The 12028-nt window shown below is 43.5% G+C and overlaps 1 protein-coding gene across 9 annotated transcripts in view; it reads right to left on the minus strand.

The window, feature by feature from the left end:
• Positions 1-5228, minus strand: part of NF1 (neurofibromin 1) — a 103753-nt gene extending 98525 nt beyond the window's left edge. For 5 of the 9 annotated variants that reach the window (XM_055797081.1, XM_055797082.1, XM_055797083.1 and 2 more), the window contains exon 1: positions 4992-5226. In XM_055797081.1, the coding sequence (XP_055653056.1) occupies positions 4992-5051 (60 nt within the window). In that variant the 5' untranslated portion in view covers positions 5052-5226. Of the gene's footprint in view, positions 1-4991 lie in introns of all 9 variants that reach the window. The other 4 variants (XM_055797078.1, XM_055797077.1, XR_008745998.1 and 1 more) reach the window with 3 other exon arrangements.
• Between the last annotated feature and the right edge of the window lie 6800 nt (positions 5229-12028).

Consider the following 12028-nt stretch of genomic DNA (forward strand, 5'->3'; position numbering starts at 1 on the left):
TCTTTTCAGCAGTTATGGAGCAAACAAGCGCTTCATCACTTCAAAGTCACTATTTCAACTTTTTTGTGCAAGATATAACATTGCAGAACATTAAAAATTCAGAATCTGACAGATAAACCTAGTCTGCCATAGGATTCAGAATGACAGCTGTTGAAATCACTATCCTGACAAACCTCTTGATGCAGACAGAAGTCACCACCCAACCATGCACAGGTACCCTGCAATTCAGCACTTTCAAGATTCAGCTTCACAGTGGTGGCAGACTGCAGAACCCTCACTGCCTCCTCTACCTCATGAAAAGCACATTTGGAGAGGGGAAGGTGGAAGACAGATCCCCGGGGATACACCTCAGGGAAGGAAATTCTCCGTTTGTCTATAATGGGCTCATCATTTTCAGTAAGCGTCTTGAAATGTCAGAGTGCATCTGAGCCTTGTGCCTTTGATTCAGGTTCAGGAGAAAGTAACAAACGTAACATCTAGGAAAAAAAAATCCCTAGTGCCATCCCTAACAGCATAGAAATCTACCTCACTTTCCCCTTTCAAACAGTTTCTTGGAACTTCTTCAGCAGACTGCAACACAGAGACTGGTGAGAGAAAATACACACAGCACTCCTCTATCCTCAGCACCAGTACTGTCAGAACCAGATACAAATCTCTTTTAAAAAGTCAACAGGCATCTTCCAACTATAAACATGCACTGCATCACCTTCTACAGAGGCATTATTTAGTAAAAGAATCTCGCAACTAGGCCTTCAGAAGAATACGGAACTCGGAAAATATTTTACACAGATTGCTCTAAAACAGTATTTTCAAAAGGTTAACTAAAAGTTGATGCTGTGAACAAATGAATATTTACCCATACTGTTAACACAAACTGTTGTGTTAAGTAAGGACAAAACATCTGACACTTTTCAGCAGCTCATTAATGGACTCAGGTAACATCTGTTGCATGTGGGCCATTCCTTCACCTGTTCTTTAGGACACCATCTGTGTGTAGTACAGCACTTCGTTTGGAAATACATTACGCACACAGTTTTAGAAAGATATGATCAAAGCTGCTTCAGGTTTACATTAGCAAAAGATGAAACAGCACACTTGTGCTTAAGAGCAGTGTTATAGCTTGTTTCGGATCTTAGCTCCTGTGGAGATGTGTTTCAGACAGAGCAGCTGTGGAAAAAAGTTACATCTTCTGCACAGACCAGCCTTACCTTACAGCAAGATATCATTTCACTTGGGGAGCACAGTCAGCAGAACTCATGGGAAATACTTTAAAACACATCTTATTACTACTACCGATTTCTTAACACGCGAAGATGAAAAACAGTTCTGAAGAACACAAAGCTGGTACTTGCAAGGCAGTGCTTTTTCACATCTCTGATTCTATACAGATTTTAAATGCTGCAGAGAGAATCACCAGGAGGAAGGAATATTCGCTTTAATATCTTTTAATGAAAGTAAGAATAGAACATCGCTACGGGCTTTCAGTTTTTACAAAAGCTTTCTTAACTGAAGGCAGTAATACCTCATAAACTACAAATGAGGAGCCTAAACCATAATTGACATAATAAAGGGCCTCTTTCCTTAAAGCATATCATAATCACTTAAGTTGCCACAAGTTTATACAGGACTAATACCTTTTACTATACCTGATAGTTTTAAAACAGTCTAGATTTAAATGGTTTAGGCCATAAGGCTTCTCAGAATGTGCTTAGAACTATTTCACTACTGTATCAGCCTTCCCATGATTTCAGCCTGTAACACATTTAAAAATACTGTAGAAGTACAGTACATAGAACTGTAAGTAAACATTTCCATAGGAAAAGAGAGATAATTTTATTTTATTGATGAATATTTATATTCATCAATAAAATGGGGGGGGTATATATATAAACAAATATAAAATGTGGTTTATATGAAACCACAGAGAACTGTACTAAAACACAGTCTAGCTTCTTTGTGCTACTGCAGCCTAACTCTATTCTGCTCACTGAAAGTTTTGAAAAATATAGTAACTAGTCCTACATACAAAATCAAAGAGATTTCATATGTGCTGTATGACAAATGTGATCTAGCCTCACATGTACCATCACCAGTTTCTTTCTGCACCAGCTGAAACCTTCAGGCACCCTTCAAGGGTAGCTCAAAGAAGAGTGCATTGCAGCAATTGTAATCTCAGAAGTGAGCGCAGCTGGGCAAGACCAGCAGTATATTTGAAAAATGTATTCAGTGAGCCAGTCAATGGTTAATTCATAAAACTATGCTTGCCAGTCATTTTAGGCCCACAGAATTGTACACACAAAAGCAGATTTTAGTTAAAGCAGCATTTATAACAATAAACAAGAGCAGACAAGAACAGACTGGTTTGCACTGATTTTTCTTGTTTTCAATACAGATTAGCATTCCCTTAGTTTGTTGTTTCATCTGTCTTAAAATGAATTCAACTGCTTAGCAAACGAATGAAAAGCATGTCTACATCTATAAATTTTCGTGAGATGATTACATTTTCCTCCTTTGTGAAGGAAGGAACGTTGAAAAATTGTCTTCTCCCACGCAGAAAAAAAGCAAAACTAAACAACCCACAACCAACAAGAGCTCGCCTTCCCTATTCAAACATACTGATGATACAGTGAGTGGTGGCTCCCTCAGTGCTGAATCAAAAGGTCCTGCACTTAGAAGGGCAGCCATAATACACAAAAACTCAAAAATGCATTCTCACCATTAAAATAACATGCACATATTCAGTATATTTTTAATGAAGTATGAACCTGATGCTCAAATGAGCAGTCTAAAAAGTAACAAGTAGATAATTTAATAACCACATGACTAGCCAATAATGACACAGATGTAAGGAGTTAGAAGAAGCACATAAACATCACCATTGACTGACAACGTATTTAGTAGTATTGATAGCGTCACGATAACCTAGCATTTTGGTGTTCAGGTAAGAACAGTCACCACTCCACTGCGAAGATCACTGTCAGACTGGGCAAGGCAGAGGAAATGAAGTATCAAAAGCAAACAAAATTAAGAACCCTGAGCTGAAATTAACAAATGAGAAAACTTCTCACAAAAAAAATAAGAGATTAACATCTCATCCTTAACTGCTTCACTCAATAATACAATATTTAAATTTTTTAAAAATTGCACTGGAAACCAATCAAAATCTTGTGAATAGCACCTATCACACAGGCCACACCATGACTACAACAGGCAATACTGCATTTGATGTACTCTATCCCTGCAACTCCAGTATTTTAGCATCTCAAAAATCAGAACAGCCTTCTTCCTATCAAGAGAGGATTCCTCCCATACACCTATCTGTAATTATCCCCAAAAAGGTATAGAAAAATAGTTCTGTTTAAGAAGCTGAGGTTCTTAACTCCTAGCAGATGTTGGCAAGCCCAGTCCACAATATACATAACAAAGCAAACGACAAAGCCTAGGGCCTTTTAACACCAATAACAAAGAAGCATTTTCTTGCATTATTGGGAGCATAATCAGTACCATGCTTTTTAAGCTTATGGAAAAAATGATCTATGACTCAAGATAAGGGGGGAATAAGTTAACTATGCAAATATGCCTAAAATGTATTGGAAAAATCTGCATCATTTTCATGTCAAAAGACAAAGTTTGATATTTTCCTTTTTTTAAAGAAACTTCACTTACAGCAGCTTTAATATAAATGTAAAAAGGAACAGCTTATTTCTATTCAACCAGGCCACAGTCTTTCTGCAGGTTGTTAAAAGCCAAGCATCACCAAGAGGGACATATGATTACAAGGCAGGTGAACAAAATTCCATCTACGGAACCAGCTTAGTGTTTCTAATAGCTGTTACACCAAACAGGGTCTCAGAGAGCTGTCTCTTGTGTGACACAAAGGCTGTACTCACAGTCTAGCAAAATGAGACAACACAGAAACTGATCATTCAGCCTAAATTGAGCTCACACGCGTCAGGAAAGCATCTTGGGAGTGAAAATGCAAAGCCTAAGCACTAAGCTTAGCCCCACTGAGAAAGTCATGCCACCTAATCCCTGTAAGCAGTTTCTGCATGCGGATCACAGAAATACAAAATCTAAGGCCAACAAATCCCTCTTCCTTCCATTCAGAAAATTTTTCTCCAAACTACTAGTGCTGACTTTTGTAAAGAGAAGTAAATATCTGTCACTGTACCAACACTGGCTGGAAAACCCTCTTCATCCCATGCAACTATGCTCCCAGCGATGGGGATGAAATCTCCCTCTGACACCCACAGTTACGCTATGGGGAACAAGGTAGAATCGCCCCATCAGTTCCACGCAGTCCTCCTTAACCCCACTCGTGAGGCTTTACCTCCCTTCTGGCGAGCAAGACAGTGCAAAGCGAGGAAGTAAATTCCACAGGAATGTCTACGAAAAGGAAACACACTTTTGGAAGAGGTGGGAAAGCAGCGGCGAGGCGGAACCGGGCATCTCACCGCCCCGCTCGCTGCACCGAGCCGAGGACTCCGCCACTGCCCCGGCGCAGGCTGGCACCGGGGAGGCCTCCCCCCAGCGCGGCGGGACCCCGCTGCAGAGCGCCGGGAAGCAGCAGGTTGGCCGGCGGGGGATACCAGGCCGGCGGCAGCGCCCGGCCCCACCCAGCCACCCCGCCCGGCACAAAGGACGCAGCCAGCCGCCGCCCCCCCGGCCGGGGCCGAGCGGGGACCCGCCGCCGAGCCGGGCGCTGAGGGGAACCCGGCGCCCTCGGTTCCCCCCCGCGGCCCGACAGGGAAGCCGGCGGCGGGGGGGAAGGCGGGAGGCAGCGTTCCCCCCCACCCCCCGCCGCCCCGGGAAGCGGGGCAGCCTCCCTCGCCGCTCACCCCCCTCCCCGCCCGCGCCTCAGCCCCCGGCCCGCCTCAGCCCCTCACCCCGGCGGCAGCCCGCACCGGCCCTCCCTTGCCGCTCCGCCGGCCGCGGCCCAGCGCGGCGGGGGCAGCCGCGCCGCCGCCCCTCCTCACGGCCGCCCCCGCTACCTGCTCATCGAAGCGGTTCACCACGGCCTGCACCCACTCCACCGGTTTGTGGGCCGCCATCTCCCCCCCGCCTGCCCGGCCAGGGAGGGGGGCGGATCCCCGCAGGGAGGGCGGCAGGCGAGGCGCCGGGCGAGGGGAGGGTCTCCGTATCCCTGCCGCGCTCCGGGCCCTCAGCCGCCCGCAGCCATCAGCGCCCAGGGCCCGCCATGACACCACACCGGAAGCGGGAGCGCAAGGCCGCCCCCTCCCGCCGAGCAGCAGCGCCGCCGCGGCCGCCGCACCAGGGGCAGCGCCACACACAGGCGGCGGCGGGGCCGCGCTGCGCATGTGCGACCGGCCCCGCCCCTCACGCCTGCGCCCTCAGGGCCGCCGGGCCCCCCCGGTGGTCTACCGTGCTCCGCCGGGGCCGGCGGCGGGGCTGGCGGTTCTTCCGGGTAGCCAGGCCTTGGCCGGGGCGCGGTGGGCTCTTGACAGACATCATCTACAGTCTTGATACTGTACACACACCGGAATGTATAGCTGTATTTGACCTTTCAAATAAATTAAAAAAAAAATTTTATAAATCTGTTTCAGTTGAATGGCTTCTGTTACGCCTCAAGGCCTCGCTGCGGAAGCCTGGCCACAACTAAAAATACATAAGGTAGCGCACACAAATTCGCCCCCTCCTAGTCACGCAGTACCCGGCAGATTGTTTACTCTTTTGTGACTCAGAAAAGTAGGATATGCGGATAACAAGACAAATAAACATCCACTTCCAGTTTCCTTCTTGGGAATGCTAGTTTGTTTTCCTTCTGGGTAGATGCAAGCACAAATTAATGTGTTTTCATGCTGAAGTCAAGTTAAAATTCAGGCAATATAAATAAAGGCACAATGTGAGGTAAGACCTCTAGAACATAGGATTTAAAGTTGTCAAATGCACGGTGAAGAACTGGAGAATAAAATGGACTTTCTTTCTGTTACTCAGCTCAGCAGGGACCTTGATTTGACTTGGAGACTTGCCATAATCGTAGTGCATACTAATTATTACAAGCAATATCAACATGAAACGTATTTTTGGGGTAACTTTCCCTGTAAATAACGAACAATGAAATTCCTGTAACTCAGATTTACAGTATGAACAGTTCCATTGCCTTCTAGCAACAAATTCAGGAACTTGGTTTGTAGCGAATACTCGAGGAGGCAGATGTTTTATGAAAAGATGAAAATCGATTGCAAATATTTTACCTAAGGAAAAAAAACCAATTAATTGGTTGAAGAATAAATAGTAGGTTTCTGTCTGTACAACTTGTGGCACTATCTTTCAGGAAATGCAAAAAGCATTCTGATTTATACAAATGGTGAAGTCTAATATTGGACTGTTAAGTGCACTGAATTTTGTATTATTCATTTGCTCTGTACAATAAATTAGCTCTGGTGTAAAGGCTATTGATTCCTTTGCATTAGAGTGCATTATAATGGTCAGCATTAATACATTTAAAAAAAAAAATTTAAAACATGTTGTCTAACATTCTAGAAAACACTTCTCATGCACTGGTTATATATACTCTTTTTGAAATCCGAATCCAAATCCACCACATGATGTGTGTATACATTTGCTTAATTATCAAAATCTTCACCAAATTGGGTGGCAAATGAAGCTGGTCCCTGGAACCTTTTCTAATCATATTTGTATGTCTGAGCACAAAGAAAGGCTCCACCACCAATAAGCACATCAGCAAAAGAGCAGGCTGCATCTCCGCACCACTTTGTAAACATTTATTACTTTTCCCCAGCATGCCCCCTGAACAGACTTTGAACTCTGGAAATTAGGATGAGACTAGTGGTCTGTTCTCCAAAACTTCCAGCTCCTACAGGTTTTCTTTCCCGTACAGGGTGTCTGGGAGCAGGACCAACACGGAGTCCCCTGAGATCACAGTCTGGGTTGCTCTACTACGCACCCAGAAACTGGACTGAGAGGAAAGGCTTTGTCACAGAGAGTATAAAAGCAGAAACGAACACAAAACACCCAATGGATTCAGTGGAGCAAAGATTTTACCTCAAATTGTTTATTAACTTATGATTAAAAAACCCTGTGAAGGCTAGGTCTCATCCCTTCTCATATGCAGTAACTCCTCCAAGCAGTCCCTTGGCTGGTGGGAAGAGAGTGGAGCAGCATTTGGCAGAGGGGCAGTGACAAACAGTTGGAAATTACAACACCTGAGGCCAGCTCAGCTCTGTCTGGAAGGGCTCTGGCTGTTTGAAACATCGGCCTTAAAACCAGTCTGAGCTGTACGGAGTGAGGCCTTGCTCAGGCCACAGAGGTACGCTCTCTGCCAGCGGGTCTGGGCAGCAGGTGGGATCACTGCCCACCCACCCCCACCCCCTGTCACACCTGCCATGGGGAGGGACTGCTTCAACACCCCCTCCTCCCCGTGCAGGCAAAGTCAACCAGCTTCGTGTCACCCTCACCTTCCTCACGGGCTTGAACTAAGTTGGCTCGTTTTGCCCATGGGAGATAGGGCATGCCTCGGAACAGTTACCCATTTCCCCCAGCAAGCCTATAGCTGTGCTTACAGCCTCTGCAGCGCAGCAGGGCAAGCAGAGCACTCCCTCCACCAACGTGCCTTTCCAGTTCCCAGCAGACAGCAGTTCTGGGATTGCTGGAGGCAGAACCGCTTCTACTGGGCCCTTCCTCCATGAATTTGCCAAATCTCCCCTTTCAACTGTTTATATATTTGACCCCTCGGTATCCTATAGCACTCAGGCAGGAAAAATATCCACTTAAGGCAATACAGCCATGGTCTTCATAGGGATCTCTACATTCTGCCTAGATCTAAGCAATAATAATTCACATAGGAGCAGGAATGGGCTTCAGCTTACTGATATGCTTATGAAAAACATGCCTCAACAAGCCAGAAAGAAATCGGGGGTGGTAAGATTAGCTGAGAGAGAACCCTCTTGGGAACTCCTGACTTAGGTAGAAAGAGACAGGCTATTTCTTCCCTTCAGAATTTACTAAACAAAACAGTGCTTCTTCCTGTTTCTCATGGTGTTTTTCCCAAAGCAAATCTGTTCCCTAAAGGCAAACACGAGTTGCTATAGTATTCCTACATTTTAGACAGAGGGGAAGCTTTAGAGGTTGAATGGTGATGTTGGAAATTCTCTTAATGTTTCCTCCAAACTCTCTGGGAAATTCCAGCCGGTATTTGGTCAAGATTGTTCTTTCCCAGCATTCTCTGCTTCCTTTTAATTGTCTCCTTCCTAGGTTCAGTACGAGGTGCCCTGAGACCCACTATCCTAGAAGTGATCTGCTGTCCTAGAAAAACCCACAGTATCTCTAATTTCTGTCCTAGACCATGTCTGTTGGATTCATGAAAACACACATAATTTTGTCCTCCAACAGGCAGACACATGATGGTTTATAACTGCTAGTTAGATACTTTTTGAAGATAAATAATTCCAAATTCCCTAGCTCCAGATAACTTCTGAGTTGTGGTACAATTTCTTTAGCAGCACTTGACAATCTTGTTCTTCTTGGTCATTTTGGTGGAATTTTTAAAGACACTTTAGCAAGAGCTTCTTAGTACACTTCCCTAAGCTTACATGTAAACTAAAGTAAGAAATTACAGCCTAAGGCATTCAGAAAGTCTTGTCAGGCTTTAGCATGAATGCCAATGGTTTTTCATCACTAAAAATTTCCTATTGTGGCTGTCAGAAGTGGTACTAGTGGTGGGAGTCACACATAAGAGGGAAGTCCCTACTGTGTCTCTACTCCCTCTTAGCATAGGTTTAGAACTACTAAAAAGCGAACAGCCAAGCCACTAGAAGTATGCGTTGGAAATATATCTTTGTGGGAACAATTCCCCTCATGAAATTTCCAGACACTGATGTTTCAAATCATGCCAAAAAATGCCACTTCAATCTCTTGGAGGTATTCTGGCACTTCTGCTTTTTGCCTGAATAAGAGGATGGGGAACCAGAGGAGCAAGTTGAGGCACAAGGAGAAAATGACCTGGCCAGATCTGTAGTAAAATCCCCACTAATTCTCAACTTACTTGCTTTGTCCTGTACTCCAGAGTAAAGGTGTTGATCGTGTGTCATCAGATAGCATTGTTTAACTTCCAGAAAAATTCCCTTTAAAGCTAGAAGCCCTTAAGCATTTCCTTTCTTTCTGCTGTGTTTTACCCTTTAAGATTCAGTTAATTCCTAGGTATCACCCACAATTTAATCCAGAGGCCTGGACTTCTTTTTATTATGCCTGAAGTAGCTCTTAGAGGTGACACTTCTCTTGGCCTTTTGCCAGAGAATATGGATTTTTTTTCACCTCCCACATCTTTAGCTTCTGCTTTTCTCTACTTTGTATTTTCAACTCAAGTTATTTATTCATTAACCTATCCTTTTTTCCCCTCCTACTCACTGAAGCCTCTGTTTCATACTTTAATTTCTTCTCCTCATTCCTCCTGTCCCACTTTCTCATTTTCACCAGCATCTGTCAAACACTCCAGCAGTGGCTCAAATACGGTAAGTGATACTTCTTAATTTTTATTTATCAGCTTTGGTCCAGAAACCTACCATCACTTATGGAGGCATTCCTCTGTAAGGCACATGTTTGATTTCAACTCCTGATGGATAGGGTATCATTCTAGAGGAACTGTGCCAAAACTGGAATCAGTGTCAAAAATATTTTCCTACCATTCTTAAATGAAGCTAGACAAACAAACTTAAGTGAATGAGGAAGGAAGGGAGGAAGGAAAGGATCTGCCAAGTGTTTGGTAAGAGGTGACTTAATATTTCTAAGCTACAAACTCCTAAAACATGGGTTTTAATCTAAGAGCTGGCAGGCTCCCAATGAAAGCTGTGCAGCCTCACTGGCAGGGCTACAGCTCTTTCTCCATTGCGATGCTCGATTGTTTCACCCCTTTTATACGGCCTCCAAGAGGACATTGCTCCGACAGATTTGTCCATTAGAGGGCATTAGAAGCCACTAAAATCCCTGAAGTTTGACCTAACGAGCGCAGAGGAAAATAGTCCGAATTTCTTTTTGTTTCATAAACGAGTGATGGTTTCGCATTCTTTCCATGGCATGTATCTTAATGACTTATCTGACATGTCCTGGGTAGGTTTCAAAATGCGAAGAAACTTTTTCTGAAAGATTAAGTCATGGATTTTCTTTTGTATTCTGTTTCCCAATTCCTCCCTGACTGCAACAGAGTCTGTTAAATATGAGCAGAGCAAGCAAATGATCTGACTAGATTAATAGTAATCACAGAATGATGGATTATGCTTTATGGAAATTAGAGATTCTATACAAAATATTCACACTGGAACTTTTATCCCGGAAAGTCTAATCAACAAAGGTTAATTAAAATTGTAGCACATCATTTCACACAATCAGTTTCTAAATGCAAATATTTCTGTTCCAGTAGGAATTTAATTTGGATACAAAACACCAGGAGTTTAATCCCTGATACCTGTTCTGATACAAAGAAATACTTCATTATCAAGATGTCATAAGAGCTGAGGTATTCTAAAGAAACTTAATGGAACAGAATATGTTCTGAAACTGAGGCTTATGCCACTGGAAATGGATAAGGACATATTAAGTTAGTGCCTGCCATTTTGCCTTGGAGGTATAAACAAACTTTTTGCCAAATCCTAATTGAAGTTTGTTTTATCACAGTCACTCCCAGTTATGTGTTTATGTTCTAAAAACTTCACACAAATGAGATCATTTTGTGTCTACTTCTTTTCTTCCCCTAGCAAGCAATGCCTTTCCCAGATATTAGTCATTTAACAGAGGTTAATATTACTTAAATATTATAAAGCAATATTTTAATTGTTCTGGGTGACTAATCAGCTCAGCCTAGATTATCACATTGCCTCAAAGGATAATTCAAGGTTATAATTTCCTCTCCCTGAAATTCTGTTCCCTTACTCATTAATCATACAACAGGGGTCAAAAAGAGGAGAGAATTCACAGGAGAGGAAGACCAGATAGACCTTGTGACTTTAGTACTGACTGATATTTTCTGGCTTCTTTTCTGGGTCATCTCATAGAAAGGGCAGGAGTTTTAGTCACAGAAAGAAAGCTGAAGGTCTGGAGTGTCATCGGAATGAGACCAAGAGAGACAAAAACGAGTTAAGAGCAGCAGGGCAGTCATGAACCTCCTGTGCTCTCTCACTGTAAGGTGTTTTCATTAGATTCAGTCTTCCAGGTGAAGTGATTGTACTTTACTTCCTAAGGGCACTGAAACACTTCAGTATTGTTTTTCTCCTTTATTACAAATCAAGAATATCGCAGCTGTGGGCAGATTAACTCCCCATTAACTCCCTATAGTGGATGCTACTATAAATAACACAGACTTTTACCTCCTTCTCTTGGTTGTGCTGTGATTGTTTTTTATGCTTTTAATCTTTATCTGTACCTCATATTGCTGTGTACTACTGCAATGTGGGACAGCTGCCTCTAGCCAAAGCTTTGGGTGGCTACAGCATATGGTCATCTGTGTGTAATGCCCAAGGATATTTGTTATCTTTCTTGTTACTGTATCTATGGCCTGGGACCTTTTAGCTGCTTAGGCGAACTACTCCCCAGGGAAAGCAGCCTTGGTTTTCCAGTCTGTGAATTTCTGTTTGGGGCCCTGACTCTGTTTCATTAGGAAACATTAAATGATACGTGTTCCTTCTTACCGGTTTTGTTTTTTTCCAGCAGTCTTTTGCCTTTGCTGTTGATCGCTCTCCTGTTGTTCATGAGTATCTCTAAGGACATCTTACGCTCCCTTCCCATTTAGAGCTGAATTCTTTGAATTCTGCAGCAATGCACTAGGTCTTATTACCCGAATGCAGATTGTAAGATATGGTAGGCCTCACATAAAGCGTTTTTCTGACCATTGCTCTTGCCAGAGCATGCAGCACCCTTCCAGCCCTTCCAGAAACTGGATATTCCTTCATGTGTAGTAAATTCACTCACTGACTCATGCAAGGCATGTTCCTATTCTCATGCATTATGTGTGTATCCATGTAAGATCATCCCTCTTAAATCTGTCAGCATTATTGTC

This window comes from Falco peregrinus, chromosome 2, assembly GCF_023634155.1.
Source record: "Falco peregrinus isolate bFalPer1 chromosome 2, bFalPer1.pri, whole genome shotgun sequence".
Lineage (NCBI taxonomy): Eukaryota > Metazoa > Chordata > Aves > Falconiformes > Falconidae > Falco > Falco peregrinus.